The sequence below is a fragment of the Ruditapes philippinarum genome, unplaced genomic scaffold (assembly GCF_026571515.1).
Source record: "Ruditapes philippinarum isolate M1 unplaced genomic scaffold, ASM2657151v2 ctg3815_1_1_1_1, whole genome shotgun sequence".
NCBI classification, from domain to species: domain Eukaryota; kingdom Metazoa; phylum Mollusca; class Bivalvia; order Venerida; family Veneridae; genus Ruditapes; species Ruditapes philippinarum.
This window is the reverse complement of record NW_026867207.1, coordinates 20,001-41,460: the sequence shown is the minus strand read 5'-3', so window position 1 is coordinate 41,460 and position 21,460 is coordinate 20,001. Positions and strand designations below refer to the sequence as shown.

At 34.2% G+C, this 21,460-nt stretch overlaps 1 protein-coding gene and 1 long non-coding RNA gene across 2 annotated transcripts; both read left to right on the top strand.

Annotated features, from left to right (window-relative positions):
• The first annotated feature begins 2,622 nt into the window (after positions 1-2,622).
• Positions 2,623-5,069, top strand: LOC132735297 (uncharacterized). The gene is made up of 2 exons (XM_060722235.1): positions 2,623-2,909; positions 4,252-5,069. Exons 1-2 carry the CDS (start codon positions 2,697-2,699, stop codon positions 4,930-4,932), a joined length of 894 nt encoding a protein of 297 aa, XP_060578218.1. The 5' UTR covers positions 2,623-2,696; the 3' UTR covers positions 4,933-5,069.
• Positions 5,070-5,301: 232 nt separating this feature from the next.
• On the top strand, positions 5,302-8,389 carry LOC132735296 (uncharacterized). The gene is made up of 3 exons (XR_009626437.1): positions 5,302-5,477; positions 6,520-6,600; positions 8,297-8,389. It is a non-coding gene; the product is annotated as an uncharacterized LOC132735296 (long non-coding RNA).
• Positions 8,390-21,460: the final 13,071 nt, after the last annotated feature.

The following is a 21,460-nucleotide window of genomic DNA, read 5'->3' as shown; positions in this document are numbered from 1 at the left end:
TGGTTAATATAAGGGACTTTAATTACAAAATATCCATGTACATGTGAAACAGTTTAGCAGTGTACAATGTGATTCACAACACCCCTTGGCATAGTCCTATAAATATGACGTCGCTTTGAAATATTTTTGCTTCTGGACAAAGCAACGTCATTCCGAAATTGCTCAAAAACCCATAGCATGTTCCGCCAGAAAATCGGGCGGAACGAAAAAGAATAAAGACAGCGTGTATTTACATAAGTTTTGATCTATTTATGAACAAAACTAAAAAATAAATTCCTTATGTTAAAATAATTAAACTGTCACATCCGAAAAATCATGATTAAATCCTCTCATGTATTTAGATTCCTTTACAGCCGATAAAAAAATGGCGGCCATACAGTGCGCGAAATCTGATTGGCTAATTCAAATGCAAGCGTTTCACTGAGTCAGAACTTTCTAACGGAATATTTTTAACGAAATAATTGCCGATGCACCGTCAGTGTGTTCGAATATATTTTTCCGTTCAAAAATTTGGAATCAATCTGTAAAGCACCTTGCTTAACCAGTATGGCTGATAGACAAAAATAGGTTGATGTTTATATTTTATTTTAGATTGATAAGTACATTGTTTGAAAGTTTTTGTGTATGATTGAGCATGAAATTGAAAGAAAAGAAGATATAACTTCACCGTGGCCGAGGGGTTTGCACGTTCCTTTAGGAAGCGAGAGGTCTGAGTTCAAATCCTAGTTAAGGCATTTCATTTTTTTTCAAATTGTTTAAGTCAAATAAACATTGAATTGAATATCAGTGTTGCAGTTAGTCTTATAGCCAATTTACTACAGTTAGAACACTGGAAAGCATTGGTGGCACTATACAAAAACAAATTGGTTATAATCTCACAACCTTCACCTTTCTGACATTCTGAGACCCAAACAAATTCAGCGCCTTCTGTGCTTTGATTTATGATGCTATGCGTTTTTGAGCAATAACTATATGACGTCAGGCTTGACCGACATAAACAATAACACGCCTGTAGCGTCTAATATATTGGACTACCCTTGGCAGCGACTTGTCCACAGTTCCCAATACAACAATTGTTAATAGAACAATCATTTTGTTATCCTATATAAATCCATTTTATCAAAGACAAGATTCATTTTGATTGCATTATTAATCTAATCCATAATGCATCATATGTGTACGTGTCTATTATTTGAAAACCTTACAAGAGATATATATAAACATTTATAGTCTTGAAAAGACTGAGACGTAAAACTATAAAAGAAAACTAATAAATCTTTTAGTAATAGCAGTTTTAAAAAACTTAAAACTCTTAAAAAATCAAATTTTATCTAAACATTCATAACTTTCTATATATTACTGAAAGCTCTTTTTCTTCTGATTTACTTAAATAGCATCGAACTGGCGCGTAAGCATGACGGCATATTAAAGCGATATCACCTTCCAAAAAGTACCCGCTTTTGTATTTCATCTGCCTCTTTTTAGAATTATATGGCACTAGTTGTTTTGCAAATGTCTAAGGTATACCAACTGCTTCAAATGTGCTTTTGTATTTATTAAATTATTATCGACGAAACACACAAAGTCGCCCTCAAAAAGGTCGTCATCCTCGCAGATGATCTTAAAAAGTAGAAGTATTTGTAATGCTGGTTAAAGCATAATACCATAGCAGGTGTATGGGTTTATTCGTTTCTTTTAATTTGGTTTGCAATAAAACATTTTTGTCCGTTAACTGACCGTGTTACCCATGTTACTCGTTTAAGAAATTTTTAAGGTTAGTAATAAGAAAAATATACTAATTACAATCATTATCAATGATGTTGTCGACTCGATCTAGCTGTTAATTGATGATTATTGCCTCAGGTCACTGATCACTATGCCAGTTTTATGGATTAATGATTTATATTAAGAACTTCATTTTGGCCAATTAAGGTTGAATCATTAAGTTTTGACAGAAAATGCATAAAGTTGTTAAATGCAGCCATATAATCGTCACGGGAAAGTAAAATCCCGGTCGTTTATCGTACAAGACAGGGAGTCGTTTAATGCAGTGACTTTAAATAGAAATTGGCATTTAGCGGTTTTATATTAAAAAGGATTATGTGTGGTATGAAGTCGTTAAATCCAATGACCTATTCAGGCAAGTTCGACTGTATTTTGAAGTTCGAAAAATATTTTTTTTTGTTTATGTCATAAACAGTTTGAAAAAAAAATTCTACGTCGTCTGCATTTTATTATGAACTAAAATAACTTATTAAGTTTTGTTTAGAGTTTAGCACAAATAAAAATCTGTTGCCAGTCGACAATTTATCGTCCCTGCAAATACATATTAGCTGAAAAAATACTTATTTAAGATAATTATATACTGAATAGTACTTCCTGGGTAAAAAGATGTGTACTCATCTGCTTTGATAAAAAATATTTTCTAAAAAATTGCAACATTAATTTAACAGAAGACAGAACACATTTAGCACGCTTATGTTATATAAACTATGTTTTACCTCAGGCAGTTTGAAAAATTTATTATACTACATAAATACTGTATGAAAGTTATATCATTTCTTTAGAATTACGCAATCATATTGTGATGTCCCTCAACGGCAATGTCTGTGGCGTGTTTTCTGTTTAAAGGTGGGACTTTTAGTATTCATGGAGTCTTGCTAAAACATCTTTAAGGTAAAAAAGAAAATTAAGTAATGGAAGAAATGAAAGGAGTTAAATTTTACCGGGGGCGTAAGAGTGATAGTTCTCTACCACGGAGTAATTGTGAAAGATACAACGAAATCGGAGGATTAAACTCACCCATAGATAATCGCACCAAGATAAATGATTATCATTTTTACACTGGTTCCAATTTCGACAATTCAAGTGTCATGCAAGAAGATGCTGGAAAGAAATCAGCGCACAAAGTAAGTTGATAAATAAATAGGAAGAAATCAGCACGAAAAATAAGGTAATCAACCAATAAATAAATAAATAAATAAATAAATAAATAAATAAATAAATAAATAAATAAATAAATAAATAAATAAATAATATTTCTCATATTAATATTTATTTTGTTTCTTCACGGTCAAGTAGCTTATATACATGTACAATGTACATAAATGGAAAATATGTATCATCGCCTGTGTAATGACATAGGTGCTCTAGGACGTCAGCCTTCATAATTTTTATCGTGTTATATAAAAAGGTCATTCCAGTTGATACGACGTAAACGTAAAATCATGCTCAAATGGTTCCGTTTAATGTTTTTATACGTTATACTGCAGACGGAAGTTTTATATCTGAAAAGAATGCGTAAAGAGTTTTCAGAAGATATATCTATCTGTTATCCTCACTATTTGCGATCATTATTTTTCAAAAGACTACCACTTTAATTATAAGTATACCTAATGAATTAGAACAGACATTTTATTAAATTGTTTTATCCCAATAAAAAAACTGAAATTTCAACTTCTTACAAGTTGTAAGGAATTCGATTTCCACCCTTGCATAATGCGCATTGCCTTTACAAATGGCATTATTCTGGTTTATATCTTTCTAATATACAAACAGTCTGTTTGTCATGCAGATATAACAAATATTTTAATGGCATGATTGTATTATATAATTTCGACAAGACTTTAAAATAACAATTCTCTTTATAACTGTCCGAAATGTAGGTACAATAATTATTTTATAGTTTTAATTAATTAAATAATGGACAGGAGTTGCTTGATGTTAAACAATTCTTTTTCTAGGATTCGAAATTCAACTTTTCGTTATACATTGATAGAACAATTAAACGTCTCGGCCCTTTCCACATGTAGCAGGAATACACCGACTGGATACGTATTGCGTTTTGGTTTAAAAAATTAAATGTAAATAAATAATTAGCAATGACTTCAAATGTTAAAGTATTGAATAACTTTATTTTATGCTTAATACCGATTAAATGATGTAAATTAAAAAATATAAGTCAAGGTAAAATGCTGATTGCTGTGTTGTTGTTGTTGTTGTTGTTTGTTTTTTTTTAAACACACAAAAAAAGTTGACATATTTTAAGACTAATTATCTTTTATTCAGTGGCATATTTTATTATTGATTCGTGTTAATCATTTAGACCATAAACTCGTATTTGATCGTATTAACACTTCGTTATCTTTTTTTGCAATGCTTACGAAAATAGGTTGTTAAGATGTTTTGAAATTACTTTACTTCAGTGCAAGAATATATCGTAGTCCTAACAAAATCTATATTTTTGTACAGGATGTCCAAAACCAGTCCCAAGACTCCGGGAACGCTCAAGGCAGCATAAAGTCATTTGATTCTACGGAGAAACAGAAGAGTTTCCGGCGTCTTATTATCAGGTTCGCCGAGAAAACATCGATGACAGGCGTCCCTTACATCAATAATGCAAAGTTTTGGTGGGCAAGATTGATTTGGTGTTTTATGTTGCTTGTTGCTATTGCCGCAATGTCTTTGCACCTTTGGTATCTTATTGACCAATACACAGACTATCCTGTACAGACAAAAATTTCGTTGGGATTCCAGACTCTTGATTTTCCTGAGGTTACTTTATGTAACGTTAATATCATAAACAAACGGCGTTTGGACGACTACAAGAAGGCTGAGAAACTAAAGGAACTTCTTGATGAATTACACCCTGAAAACCTTGTACCAAATCAGTATCTTCAAAACAATGTTTTATACGCCTCAAAAAGTCCGTCTACAGGGAAACAACAAGGCGATGCTAACCAGGGACTGGCTAGCCAACCTCCGAGCGAATCAAATTTTCAAGGGGGTCAACAAAGCGTTAGTATTTCTGGTCCGCAAAAACCACTTATTGTAGAATTGTTATATTTTTACAATTATATTCTACAAAACTTTATTTTTCATGTTTTACAATTTGTTATGTTGGATAAAATCACTTATGAAAGCAATGTTTAACATTAAACGGAATTGTTTCAAGAAATAAGACCTTAACGGCAATTGTAAATGAAATGTTTTGTTTTGCGTTTTCTGTCCATCTTTGTCGAGCCTTTTTAAGTATTTTAAACAGTTCAGTAAACAGTACACAGATTTTTTAAGTAAAACATTTTCACAGAATGCGGAAGATTTTTAATAATGTTAACACTTTAATTTATATCTTTATCGTTTTGTCTCATAAGAGATTTGTCCATAATTAAGTTAATATGTACCTGGTTTATTTTTATTTATTTTTCAACTTTCTTCGGAAAATGTTAAGAAATAATTTGTGTGTCATCTGTTGTCTAGTGCATGTTCATGTAAATATATTTCCGCATTAATCAACAACAGAGACATAAGCGATTTATTGACAAGTATAAAAGCTTCAATAAAACCCGTTTTGATGGAAAAGAACGTCCAAATGTTCGAGAAATAGGACCAAAAGATCAAAATGATTTTGATGGAGAGGTAGATTTTAGGACAGAGCTTGAAGACCTATTTAAATGGCTGTTCATGTCAATCCCTAAGTAAGTTGAAAAATAAGTCATAATTGTAATTTAATTTAAACATATTTCAGTATTTTCTAGATAATTATGTTCAAATACGAATTGGGATGTTAGTGTTTTCAGATAAGAAATAATTGAGCACAAATTACACGTAAGAAAATTGTACAAATTGACACCATTATCTTCTCCGTCTGTCCGCTATCTTGCCCATCGTTTCGTATTAAATATCATTGGCATTTCTGGCCTTTCCCACCTTTCAGAACGGCGTTAAATAGCGCGGGAATTCGAAGGAAACAACGCTGTCTTCCTCCAAAGATGGCGTCCTATAAAGACATATATTCCAACTCATGTTGTTAAAATACCTATAGCAAGAAACTACAAAGTCAGAATGAAAGAAATGATTGACATTTTCCGGAAAAGTTGATTACTGATCGTGGTTCAACCCATTAGCTACTTTTTAGCTCGACTATTCGATAAGAATAAGTAGAGCTATTGTAGTCACCCGAGCGTCGGCGTCGGCGTCTGCGTCCGCGTCCGCGTCCGCGTGACCACTTATGTTAAAATATTTTCAAAGTCCATTGACATATGGCTTTGGAACTTTGCACACTTGTTCACCATCATGACCCCAACCTGTAGACAGGAGGAGGTAACTCTATCAAGCATTTTGACAGAATTATGCCCCTTTTCGACTTAGAATTTACGTTAAAGTTTTTGTTATACCTCAAATATTTTCAAAGTTCATTGACATAAAGCTTTGAAACATGTTGAAATTTTATACTATTCTTTGAGAGCATAATAGGACTCTCTTCAAGGCCTATAACTGTAATATGGATTTAAAGAAAAAAAAATGTCTTTTTCTTTACTGAGAAAATTTTTCCTTTTAATCAAGGCTTTTTTACTATCAAGCACTAAGAATAGTCGAGCGTTGCTGTCCTACCGACAGCTCTTGTTTTGTAAATAATTTGACAAAATGCAGTTACAGTTATACATGTGTACACAAAGAGCATTTTATATGTTTAAATCAAAAGACAATTCCTGAGATATATATTTTGCATTTGAACAGACGGGAGAGGGCTGAACTAGGCCACAATATAACAGACATGCTGATTAGCTGTACATTTAATGGGAGGACGTGCTCTTCAAAGTAAGACCTGTTAGAAGTTATCACATTTTCTTATCGTAACCTTTTTATGTTGTATTTTAAAATGGATAGTACAGAAACTTTAATTTTTTTCTAGTTCAAAAGTTGGTAAGTTGAACCATGTGTTGTTTCTATGCGATCTTACTGATGTACTATTGTAAATATGAAATAAAATTCAAGGATATGGAATAAAAACAAAGAATATGAAATGAGATATATTCCACATATCCAGTGTTTAAAGGTAAAAGATGAATATAACTCAGCTATTTAGTTTTATACTATAACATCACACCTGTCTTTATGTACCGCTCGAGAGAAATGACAAAGTGGACTTTGTTGACACGTAGTCCATCAAAATGATATGTTCGCAACTTAACGTGATAATTATTCTTAAATCTTAAGGGAAACCAATATATAATAAAACCAATTTATATATATTTATATATATATATAACACCAGCGTAAAGCGACAGAAAAAAGTATGGTTTTCTTCGAAGGTGGTGTTTTGCATGTTTTTATTTTGGTAACATTTAATATATGGAGAGGTATCCCTTCTTATTCAATGGATTTACTTCAAACTTTAAAGCAGCATGCATCCAGATTCATGTTATTTTTCATGAAAACTTTGCTTTTTAAAATGTATTTAAAAGTGCAATTTTGTCAAGCGAACGAAGAAAGTTATTTACACATTGTACATAAAAAATACAAAAAGAAATTACCACAAATTAGGCCAGAATGTGCAAATAAGCCCTTGCAGTAGAAATATGCTGACATAAACTGCAAAATCAGTCATTTATTGCATATAACATGTAAAATAATTCTTGAATTATGACTATTCTAAAGATTCTTAAAATCTTAAGTTAGTACATTTTCTCAAGATTGGTTTTCTTGAAATATTTTGGCTGATCTGGAGACATGTAGCTTTACATATATGAGCCGCGCCATGACAGAATCGACAATGTGCGTATGCGACAAGCATGGATACAGACCATGATGTTCGTTTACAAACCCTATTACAAGCGAACATCATTGATCCTGATCAGATTCGTGGATACACAGGTTTATCTGGATCCATGCTGGTCGCTAACGCACTAGGTTGGTTTTGCGCGGCTCATATATTCTTTATCATTCTCAAATATAATTTGATATATTTCATAAGTCAAAAAATAAAATTAAAACAAGGCTTAGAAATTACTTTAATTTACTAAAACTTATCTCAATCTTTTTTTCTTAAACTTGTTTTACTTCTCAACCTTCAAATACATGTTCCTTGTTGTCGCTCACATCATGTATGTGAAGGTAAATCACTCTGGTACCATTAAAATCATTACTTGAAATTGTTATTTTCAACCGTTATCTTTCTTGTTTTTACACACTTGAAACAGTTTTTCCGTATCATCTTCTCTGACTTGTATGATAAGGTTCATAGCTTTGGCATCTTTATTTCAAGAGTTATGTCCTCTTTGAAGTTTGTGTTACTTTACTTATAAAGTATAATTCGTATGCTTATTATCTGTGTTACTAAACTTTACTCTAGACTTCAGAGTGTTGTTTGTTTCATTACAACGAGTACATTTCTGTTGATATTTCATATTTTCATTTCATCGACATACATGTTATGCTGCGCATTAAATAAATTAGTAATTTTAGTTTTTATTTGTTATTTACATATATAGAAACATATAAAACTTTTTTCCAGGATGTTCAAACTTCATCAGACGACAGAATATGGTAATTGCTGGTCAATCAGTTCTGACAAATTTAAAGTGAAACACCCAGGACCATCTGGAGGTAAATTTGATTCAAAAAGAAATATCATTAATTATTTCTTATAATAAAGTTAGACATTGTCAACTGAGAATAAAATTTGACTGTTTCCTTGTGTTTGAAAGATTCTTAAGATTTCACCCGAACTGACGGTAAAATGTGGCCAGACTTGTAGACGAGAACGTGTTGGCAATATATTTAAGCTAGACTATTCAAAGAATCGTGGTCCTGTTCTAAACCATGCGTGGATGTCGGCGTATAACTTGCTTCACATGTGCATTCATATCTCATGAAGCACATAGTGTTTTGAAGTTCATATTCCAAGACCCATAACTCTAGCATGAACTATGCCACAATTATCACCCAAAGACTTATTTAGCTTACAAACTCCTAGTTTGCGTCCAAGGTCCATCTCTACCACTATTGGATTTTTTTCACATGAAACTTCAAAGATGTGTTCTGGATTTCACTTATGGATTATATTATTATCTACTAAGTCTACATACTCTGTCATTGATTTGTGTTGATTTGTAGCCCCTTTATTGGCTTGAAAATTTCTTGGAACAAAATTTTGATGTGGGATTAATCTTCACAACTATGGAAGGTATTCACGCGAATTTATTAGCTGAAGGTCGTTGTCGACCATACTGTACTCTGATATGGAACCCAAGTGTATCATAGCCTTAGCCTTTTTTTTATCATTTAACAATATCTTGGTTAAAGTACATTTGTATTGCGTGGAAGAGTATTTTCATAACTTCAAAAAATACACTTTTAAAACCTTACTTTTGCCTTCAAAATAATGCGTTGGCCTTATATATATTTGTCATGGATTTCGAGTGACATTTTACAATTTGTCAACTGTTTTCACTGTCTTACTAACAGCTCATATGTTATAAAATTATGTCATACTTAGAATGACGTTTATGTCAGTGATAATCATAAAAAATGGGTTAGTTATAACTTAAAATTTGAAAATTATTTGTATTACAACTTTAAACTAATCTTTTAACTAACGAAAGCGGCGAATATGTTTATAAAGATCACGAAACAGTTTCTTACCTATTAAAGCAAATGTTTTTTTTTCTAAACCTAAAAAGTTACAAAAGTAAGTCTTTTTTTTCAAAATTTGTTGCCCGATGTACACATATGGAAACAAAGTTGTTGTAATGTTAACGAAACAACCATTTTATGCAAGTTACTATCATAGTGATAATATTTACTTTTTCAGGGCTATCTTTAGTGTTATATCTAGAGGTTGCAGACTATCTAAAAGGTCTGACGACAGGGCACGGTGCTAGAATTCAGATTCAAGAACAACGTACATATCCTTTTCCAACAGAAGAAGGGCTGTTTATTCCAGCTTCCATGGAGACAAATATTGGACTAAAAATGGTAATTTAGATTTGTAAGCGGGTCTACTAGTATTTTCAAAACTATCCTCTTTCGACTGAAAACTTGCCCGTAATGGGAAAAGTTTTAAAGCTTGTCATTCGAAGAAAAATTACACTAATTAATATAAATGGCAGCATTCTTTTTACTGCATAACAAGTCTTTTTCTATGATGTAATTTCAATGTCTTCCATATCTGAAGAGCAAACGCCATTCTGTCCATTTTCGTGCAGCATATCTAGTCGCAACTTCTCGGTACTTTCCGTCAATCTTTGGATAAAGACTTATTATGAATATTCGGCGACTGACAGCATATCTTTTCATAAATACAATTGTAAGTCACTGGTCATTTTATTGTTCAGATATCTATTTCAAGACAAGGCGGTCTTTACGGTGACTGTAACGATGGAAAGGTTCTGGAAAAATCCTCAACGTACAAATATACAAGATCGGTACGAAAATACAATCTTATTCCTCCAGAATAAACATTGTTTATTGAAGCTCGATTGTGAAATTAAACTTTTTTTGGTTATAACACACCCTAGTTAGCTACCTGGATCTCAAAGAATCTGGTATGATATAAAAAGTGGTTGTGACCTGAGTTGGGCTCGAACTGGTCTGTAACTACTATTTTCCTTTCAATCATGTTATAAAAAATTCTTAGGTAACTGATGTATTTAGTTACCCAGCTGATTCACATCAACTTGGCGGTAGATTATTTTGAAAGCTTCAGTGACTAGAATTGTGCCACCCTGGGTCACAAAGACGCTTTAATGTCTTGGTGTGACATTGTAGGTGACAAACCATTTCTCAAACTGAGGATGGTTGTTCAGCCTTTAAGACGAAAACTGCACGATTAAGACATGCTGTCTAAGAACAAATATTCGATATATCAAAACAGAAGTTTCTGTATTTGCACAGTTTTTGAATTTGTATCGGAAAATCTTTGTAATATTTAATCAAGTTGTTTTGACTGTCTTAATAATGAATTAAACTAAAATTATAGTATTTTCTAGGCATGTCAATCACTTTGTCTGACTGACAAAATAATGGAAATGTGTCGCTGTTACGACGAACGGTTTGAGGAATTGGCAATGAGTAAAAGTAACAGACTTAGATCATGCCGAAATCATACTGGCAAGTATAACTATATAACAGCTGTTTTATTAACGCCTTGAATTTGAATCTGCCATTTCCAAACAAATTCAATAAATCAAAATACATTAAAAATATATGCTGGTGAAATATGTTAATTATAAATATAACTCAAAAATGGTAGATTATTACGTTTATGTTGCAGAAATAAAGTGTATGGCAGCATTAAAACGAGATTTTGTAATGAATGAAATTCCATGTACTTGTTTCAACCCTTGTAGGTAAGTTTCAAAATTGCACTTTAAGTCATATTTGTTTAGTTATTGAATATAATCTGTAAAGCACAATTTAACTGCGAGTAAAATATAAGAAATACAAATGCACATGTCGGATCATTTATAGATTAGCTCGAAGTTACGCATCAGCCCGACCCCGGGGAACAGATCGTAAATTTGACTTCCTCAGTATTAAAATTCTTGTTAAACACCCGAACCACAGTTCTCTTTGGGAACGGTCAGATAGTAAAAATCTGCTGCATTTCCTCACACTGAAAGTTTGACTTATCCCTCGCTATTTTGGCACAAAAATAAAAAAAAAATAAAAAATAATAAAAAAAAAAACAACGCCATATTGACTCGGCAGTGTCAAGAAAAAGGTTAAAAAACAAACTAAGTTCAATTCCCTACTATCCCTTGCACTAGCCAGGAGATTGGGAAATATTCATTAATACATCTGAAAAAAAATCCAAAATAAAAACATGAAATGAGCAATGTTTTTGACTAAACAATGTATATCCATTCAAGTTTTGTATGTCGCTTAACTATTTTCATCCAGAAAACTATTGTTGTAGAACGATACTAGAACATCCTGTCTTTATTGAAAGTTCATTTCAATATTTACAGAGAAGTTCAATACGCCAAAAGTGTTAGTCAAAGACAGTGGCCAGATGAAGATTATGCGGTAAGATATGATGTGGTTTTCTAATAACAACTTTTAACCCTAAAGTTCCATAATGAATGCAAGTGCAAACGAAATTGTTTCCCCTTAACAATACAATAAAACTTTCTGAACAAGGTAAGTCTTTCTTCTATAAGCTTCTCAATTTTTATTGCTAAATTCTCCAACACTAAAAGTGAATAAGTCCACATCTGAAGAAGAGAATTTTGGCTGCGTTTGAGTTATTCATTGTTGAAACCATCTTTTGTTAATATTGTTTTCATGTGGTAGTTTATATAATGAAAATGAATACATAAAATTAACACTTTGTGTTTTGCTCTAATATTTTTGTGCCGTATCATTACTCCACTTTCCGCTGATTTTGTTACATTTTAATGCAAAGTACAGAACTACATGTACATAAACCTACTAATGATGTAAGACGTTTGGCATATCAATTATATCACACTGTGGTTGTATGTGAGAAGTTAGCAGTGAACAGTGAGCTAAGCAAAAAGGCATTTCAATTTATATAGGGAAGGTAATGATCTGCTGTAATGCTCAGCTGTTTTGGGCATCTAGCACGGCATTGCTAAATATAGTGTAAAAATGCTCTGCTGCAATACTCAGCTGTCTTGGCAATCTAGCAGAGCATTCCTAGCTTTAGTGAAAAAATGCTCTGCTGGAACGCTCAGCTGGCTAGGCAATCTAGCAGTGCATTACTAAATATAGTGTTAAAATGCTCTGCTGGAATGCTAAGACGGCTAGGCAATCTAGCGGGACATTACTAAATATAGTGTACAAATGCTATTCTGGAATGCTAAGCTGGCTAGGCAATCTAGCAGGACATTACTAAATATAGTGTACAAATGCTATTCTGGAATGCTAAGCTGGCTAGGCAATCTAGCAGGGGAGTACTAAATATAGTGTAAAAATGCTCTGCTGGAATGCTAAGCTGGCTAGGCAATCTAGCAGGGCATTCCTAAATATAGTGAAAAAAATGCTCTGCTGGTATGCTAAGCTGGCTAGGCAATCTAGCAGAGCATTACTAAATACAATGTAAAAATGCTCTGCTGGAATGCTAAGCTGGCTAGGCAATCTAGCAGGACATTACTAAATACAGTGTAAAAATGCTCTGCTGGAATGCTAAGCTGGCTAGGCAATCTAGCAGAGTATTACTAAATATAGTGAACAAATGCTTTTCTGGAATGCTAAGCTGGCTAGGCAATCTAGCAAGGCATTACTAAATATAGTGTAAAAATGCTCTGCTTGAATGCTAAGCTGGTTAGGCAATCTAGCAGGGCATTGCTAAATAAAGTGTAAAAATGCTCTGCTGGAATGCTAAGCTGTCTAGGCAATCTAGCAGGGCATTACTAAATATAGTGTAAAAATGCTCTGATGGAATGCTATGCTGCTAGGCAATCTAGCAGAGCATTACGAAATATAGTGTAAAAATGCTCTGCTGGAATGCTAAGCTGGCTAGGCAATCTAGCAGGGCATTACTAAATAAAGTGTTAAAATGCTCTGCAGGAATGCTCAGCTGGCTAGGCACTATAGCAGAGCATTCCTTAATATAGTGAAAAAATGCTCTGGTGGAATGCTCAGCTGGCAGAGCATTACTAGATATAGTGTAAAAATGCTCTGTTGGAATGCTAAGCTGGATAGGCAATCTAGCAGGACATTACTAAATACAGTGTAAAATGCTCTGCTGGAATGCTAAGCTGGCTAGGCAATCTAGCAGAGCATTACTAAATATAGTGAAAAAATGCTTTTCTGGAATGCTAAGCTGGCTAGGCAATCTAGCAGGGCATTACTAAATATAGTGTAAAAATGCTCTGCTGGAATGCTAAGCTGGCTAGGCAATCTAGCAGGGCATTGCTAAATAAAGTGTAAAAATGCTCTGCTGGAATGCTAAGCTGGCTAGGCAATCTAGCAGGGCATTACTAAATATAGTGTAAAAATGCTCTGCTGGAATGCTAAGCTGGCTAGGCAATCTAGCAGGGCATTGCTAAATAAAGTGTAAAAATGCTCTGCTGGAATGCTAAGCTGGCTAGGCAATCTAGCAGGAGCATTCCTTAATTATAGTGTAAAAATGCTCTGCTGGAATGCTAAGCTGGCTAGGGAATCTAGCAGCAGGCATTGCTAAATAAAGTGTAAAAATACTCTGCTGGAATGCTAAGCTGGCTAGGCAATCTAGCAGGGCATTACTAAATATAGTGTAAAAATGCTCTGCTGGAATGCTAAGCTGGCTAGGCAATCTAGCAGGGCATTGCTAAATATAGTGAACAAATGCTTTTCTGGAATGCTAAGCTGGCTAGGCAATCTAGCAGGGCATTACTAAATATAGTGTAAAAATGCTCTGGTGGAATGCTAAGCTGCTAGGCAATCCAGCAGAGCATTACGAAATATAGTGTAAAAATGCTCTGCTGGAATGCTAAGCTGGCTAGGCAATCTAGCAGGGCATTACTAAATAAAGTGTTAAAATGCTCTGCAGGAATGCTCAGCTGGCTAGGCACTATAGCAGAGCATTCCTTAATATAGTGAAAATATGCTCTGGTGGAATGCTCAGCTGGCAGAGCATTACTAGATATAGTGTAAAAATGCTCTGCTGGAATGCTTAGCTGGCTAGGCACTATAGCAGAGCATTCCTTAATATAGTGAAAAAATGCTCTGATGGAATGCTCAGCTGGCTAGGCAATCTAGCAGGGCATTACTAAATATGGTGTAAAAATGCTCTGGTGAAATGCTAAGCTGGCTAGGCAATCTAGCAGGGCATTCCGAAATATAGTTAAAAAATGCTCTGGTGGAATGCTCAGTTGGCAGACTAATTCTGAGTTCCAGGATTTATTCTTGCCAAAGTTTTATTGACATTTTCGACTTCTAGGCTATTCTGAGGCGCTCGCAGAATTTCAGGAATATTCGGTGCCAATAGAAATAATGATATTTTTGACTTCTAAGGACCTTTAAGAGACTATTTCATTGTTCTGCGACTTTTTGAAGGACACTCGCAGACTTTCAGGAATTTTGGTGCCAATGCTGATATTGACAATTAAGACTTCTAGGGACCCTCAAGAGTCCATTTTGGTCGTCTGCGACTGATTCTTGGACACTCGCAGACTTTCAGGATTGGTTGGTGCCAATGGAAATAATCATATTTTTGACTTCTAGGGACATTTAAGAGTTAATTTCATTGTCCTGCAGCGTATTGTTGGACACTCGCAGACTTTCAGGAAAGTTTGGTGCCATTAGAGATGATGGCAATTTTTACTTCTAGGGACCCGCCAGAGTCCATTTTTATGGTCTGCGACTGATTCTAAGACAATCGCAGACTTTCAGGAATATCTGGTGCCAATGGAGATAATGACATTTTTGACTTCTAGCGACCCACCAGAGTTCATTTCGCTGGTCTGCGACTGATTTTGGGACACTTGCAGACTTTCAGGAATTTTGATGCCAATGGAGATAATGACGTTTCTGACTTTTAGGGAACCGCCAGAGTACATTTCTTGGGTTTGCGACTGATTCCTTGAGACTCGCAGACTTTCAGGGTGTTTAGTGCCATTGCAGATCATGACTTTTTTACTTTTAAGGACCTCTTAGTCATAAGCAGAGCATTTTTACCCTAAAATGTCATTATCTGCATTAGCACCAAAAATTCCTGAAAGTCTGCAAGTGCCCAATAATCAGTTGCAGACCAACGAAATAGACTCTGGATGGTCAAAAATGTCATAAATTGTAATTATCTCTATTGGCACCAACAATTCCCGAAAGTCTGTGACTTTCAAAGATTAAGTCGCAGACCAAAAAAATGGACCCTGGATGGTCCCTAGAAGTAGAAAATGTCATTATCTGCCTTGACATCAAAAATTCCTGAAAGTCTGTGAGTGCCTTAGAATCAGTCGCAGACCAAATAAATGGATTCTGAAAGGTCCCAATAAGTCAGAAATATCATTTTCTGCATTGACACCAAAATTCCTGAAAGTCTGCGAGTGACTCAGAATCAGTCGCAGACCAACGAAATAGACTCAGGAGTGTCCTTTTGAAGTACAAATGTCATTATCTCCATTGGCACCGAAAATTTCTGAAAGTCTGCGAGTGTTCCAGAAACATTCGCAGACCAACGAAATGGACTCTGGATGGTCCTAAAAATTAAAAAATGTCATTATCTTACACCAAAAATTCCTGAAAGTCTTCGATCGTCCCAGAATCAGTCGGAGACCAAAGAAAAAGACACTTAAGGGTCCCGTAGAAGTAAAAAATGTCATTATCTGCATTGGCACTAAATATTTTAGAAAGTCTACGAGTGCCAAATAATCACTTGCAGACCAACGAAATTTATACTTTATTTAAGAATGCCCTGCTAGTTTGCCTAGACAGCTCAGCATTCCGGCAGAACATTTTTACACTAATTTTCAGAATGCTTTGCTGGATTGCCTAGCCAGCTGAGCATTTTTAACACTATATTTAGGAATGCCCTGCTAGATTGCTTAGCTAGCTGAGCGGTATATACCAGCAGAGCATTTTTTGCACTATATTTTGGAACGCTCTGCTAGATTGCTTAGCCAGCTGAGCTTGCCAGCAGAGCATTTTTACACTATATTTAGGAATGCTCTGCTGGATTGCCTAGCCAGCTGAGCATTTTTAACACTATATTTAGGAATGCCCTGCCTAGATTGCTTAGCTAGCTGAGCGGTATATACCAGCAGAGCATTTTTTCGCACTATATTTTAGAACGCTCTGCTAGATTGCTTAGCCAGCTGAGCTTGCCAGCAGAGCATTTTTACACTATATTTAGGAATGCTCTGCTGGATTGCCTAGCCAGCCTGAGCATTTTTAACACTATATTTAGGAATGCCCTTCTAGATTGCCTAGCCAGCTGAGCAATTCAGCAGAGCATTTTTACACTATATTTTGGAATGTCCCGCTAGATTGCTTAGCCAGCTGAGCATAACAGCTAAGCATTTTTACACTATATTTAGGAATGCCCTGCTAGATTGCCTAGCCAGCTTAGCATAAGCAGATCATGTTAACACTATATTTTTGGAATGTTCCCGCTAGATTGCTTACCAAGCTGAGCATAACAGCAGAGCATTTTTACACTATATTTTGGAATGTCCCGATAGATTGCTTAGCCTGCTGAGCATAACAGCAGAGCAGTTTTACACTATATTTTGGAATGACCCGCTTGATTGCTTAGCCAGCTGAGCATAACAGCAGAGCATTTTTACACTATATTTGGAAATGCCCGCTAGATTGCTTAGACAGCTGAGCATAACAGCAGAGCTTTTTACACTATATTTTGGAATGCCCCGCTAGATTTGCCTAGCCAGCTGAGTATATAACAGCAGAGTATTTTTTTTACACTATATTTAGGAATGCCCTGCTAGATTGCCTAGCCAGCTGAGCATAACAGCAGAGCATTTTTACACTATATTTTGGAATGCCCCGCTAGATTGCCTAGCCAGCTGAGTATAACAGCAGAGTATTTTTTACACTATATTTAGGAATGCTCTGCTAGATTGCCGAGACAGCTAAGTATTACAGCAGAGCATTTAAACAATATATTTAGGAATGACCCGCTAGATTGCCTAGCCAGCTGAGCATTCCAACAGAGCATTTTCTACACTATATTTAGGAATGCCCCGCTAGATTGCCTAGCTAGCTGAGTATAACAGCAGAGTATTTTTTTACACTATATTTAGGAATGCCCTGCTAGATTACCTAGCCAGCTGAGCATACCAGCAGAGCATTTTTACACTATATTTAGTAATGGCCTGCTAGATTGTTTACCCAGCTGAGCATACCAGCAAAGCATTTCTACACTTTATTTTGGAATGCTCTGCTAGATTGCTTACCCAGCTGAGCATAACAGCAGATCATTGATCTCACTATATAAATCGTAATGCCTTTTTGCTTAGCTCACTCTGTTAACTGCTAACTTCTCACATACACTGTGGTTAAGGTAGCATTTTTTTCATTAGCTGCTAAATTTCTGCATATTTCAACACTTTTCGTGTATCGTAAACACCAAAAGCGTTGAAATGGCCAGGAGATGTACCATTTTCATGTTTAAATAAATAGACACGGAAATTGCCGAAGTTTAACAGGAAAATGGCGAATTTCGACGAAGTCAGATAAACTGTAATTGATTTTGTGTTTCTTTTCAGATGGTTTTGCTACAAGCAATTTGCGACAAAGATTCGGATGAATGTGCATTATTAAGAGGGCTCATTGATGAACCAGCAAAACTGAAGTAAATATCTAATAATTATATGTCATATGGTCGATATTCGCATTTTTGAATATCGTTTTCATGTATCATTTTGTCCTTGTATTTGTATATATATCTCTTGTATTTGTCTGTTTACAGTCCGATATACAATCCATTATCCCATATCATTCCTATATCATTCCATTTCATCATCTTATTATAACAACTAATTTCTCATATTTCATTCTGACATAATTTGCATGCCGGGCCTCAGTTTTTACAAACTTCCCGGAAAATCCATCTCATGCATGCGCACTTTGATATAAATATTTCTCTTGGTTTGCGCCAGAAATTGTGTATCTTGTTTATTTATTTATCAAGGCGTATGTTTATGTCCTTACAGGTAATTGTTGTTATTCATTATGTTTCATTATCATGCATATTTCCATTGATCGTTTATGTATTTCGGATCTGTATTTATATGCACTTTGGTATAAATATTTCTCTTGGTTTGCGCCAGAAATTGTTTATCTTGTTTATTTATTTATCAAGGCGTATGTTTTATGTCCTTACAGGCATAATCAGACTATTCATACATCTTGAAAAGGACCATACGACATTGGTGGCCAGTGTGGGGGGTGACTGATATAGCTCAGAGTTTAATTTACATTGCTCTGTAACTCTGTGAAATTCGAGGACGAATTTCAATATAGCAGGGGAGTATGTCACGGTTCAGAACTGTTCACTATTTAGGGGAGTGACTGATATAGATTCCAATACCTCACTTACATCAAGTCCATCAAATATTTCACAAAGCAATTCTGCCACAATACATGATTCTAACAATTGTATGTCAACTTCTTTTACAGGAACATCAAACAGCAAACAAGATGTCACGTCAACAACTCAGACTTCTTATTCTGTTCCAAATAAAACATCTCATTCTATTACAGGTTCTAAATATGTTATTCCTGCACTGAGAAATCCATCTAAGGACAACAACAACAATTTACAGAGACAGAAACGTACTAGAAAGAAACCCGGATGGATGCTTAATGATAACTGGAAATTAGATTAATGCTTTTTTTTTTTTTATAGACTAGGTGTGTTTCAACTTTGAAGTTAGGCGTTGTTCGGTACCTGATGTGTTTCGTTTATGTTTATATACTATGTACCATATATTTTACCTTGATAATTTATAAATGTACTTTACAGTACTTTAAAAATAAAGGATTTATTGTTGAGGAGTGCACCTCTTCAATGAATTCACAGTTCTACTGATAAATTAAAAATTTGTGTTCGGCGTGAAATATATTTTTTTCGGCGGATTCGCGGCATACGGTATTTTTTGTGGAACATGCTTGAGTTTAAGGTATTTTGCCCGGGTATTATATATATTTGCTCACAGGTTGTAATTGCCTTCAGTATTTAGATTTAGTTATGTAGTACCTAGTAGTTTAGTTACTTTATGGTCTAAGCTTACTACTTGCAATATCTGATTCAAGCTCTTCCTCTTTAATATTTTATGAATGTCGGGGCGACATTCCCCAAAGTGGGGAAGTATGTCATATGGTCGATATTCGCATTTTTGAATATCGTTTTTATGTATCATTTTGTCCTTGTATTTGTATATATATCTCTTGTATTTGTCTGTTTACAGTCCGATATACAATCCATTATCCCATATCATTCCTATATCATTCCATTTCATCATCTTATTATAACAACTAATTTCTCATATTTCATTCTGACATAATTTGCATGCAGCAAAACTGAAGTAAATATCTAATAATTATATATCATGTATATAGTGATAGCAAGAATATATATTTAATCAAATCTAAGATCTAAACTCCACATTTCGAACAAAAAAGATGGGGCTTATGTCATGACCATTTGGTTTGTGTCGGACTGGTTCATTTCTCAGAGTTAAACAAGACTCTTTTATTCATTTTTAGTACGAATATTTAGTATAAAAATGTTACACCATATCTAAATAGTAAATAACGCTGAAAGTAAGTTTTTAAGCCTCAAACATATTCATACTTATTCACTATCAAGGGCTGGTAAATCTGCCAAGCATCTTTGCAGAATTATACCCCCTTTTCTACTTTGCTGTAATGATGCTATTTAGCACTGAGAAATTGGAGATACTGGTAGATATATTCGTTAATTATAGTCAATATATATTTTCGGACTTTTCGCAATACTGGCGTTTTGGAAACATTTCATTCTCAAAAATATGTTAATCATTCGATAAAATATTGATGTTTCTCTAGAAAAAAGAAGATTCGTATTCATTGAATGAAACATCTTATCTATTAGACTTAAACCGTGATGTGCTTTTTTCCTCTTTTTCATCTGTACATTTTTTTATTTGTAAACATCGACACGATCTCTACTGCGCCCCTGCTCATGCTCGAAGTTATGTCAGTGACACCTAAAACCCATCACCTACCCCTTAAAGGCACATGATGCCTGTGATACGAATACATTTAAACTTCTTCAGTAAGGGCAAGCATGAATTCTATAATGTTTAATTAATGTTTTAGAACATCTTTTATGCTTGTAACCTGAAGAAAATAGGGCTTAATGTGGAATTATTTGTCATGAAAGCAAAGCAGTATCTTAGCTTCGATTCAAAATACTTCAATAACAATAACTGTATTAATTGCACAGAAAGCAAGAGAAGAAAATGATGTTAAGGTTTTTGGAAAACTATTGACTTTTTGAAAACATTAAAAGTACACCAAAAATGAGAAGTTTGTGAGAAATGAAATAAAAGTATTTATGGGGCATAATGGGTCTTTGAAAATATAAATGTAGATTGAGAATAACGCAAGCTTTTGTAAAAAAATATAAATGCAGTAGTTAACTTTACATGAAAGTATTTTGTGATTTATTTCTATTTCAGTAAAAACTTCTTGAAGCTTAATATATATTATGAAGATCTGAACTATGAAAATCTCACAGAAGTTCCGGAAATAGAGGTAATGATAAACTCTCTTGATTTCGTACTACGATGACGTCATTGTTGAATAGCAATGTTTTAGTGTTTAGAAGGAAAAGAGTGTGAACGAGCTTGTATATATTTAAAGATATACTATGCTCAAATTTCATGTTTGAAAATATTTATAATTGCTACAAAGATTCCTTGTGAATATAAAATAAACATGTTTTAACTTCACACAAAGTAGATATGTTGTCTTTTATATTCTACACAATGTAGTGGTTACAATATTAATATACAGTGTCATTAAAAAGAACTGGCAGTTTTTGTTTTAAAAAAAAAGAGCAATTTTACTTGAATATAGGGCCTGTAATAGGGCACGCAATACATAATTCATAAATTGGACATATTCGGAAATAATATTATAGATTTTAAAAAAATTTCTGTGATAAAAAATATTTACCGCAGCGATGAGCATAATATGATTTAAAAGTAATATAATAAAACAACTT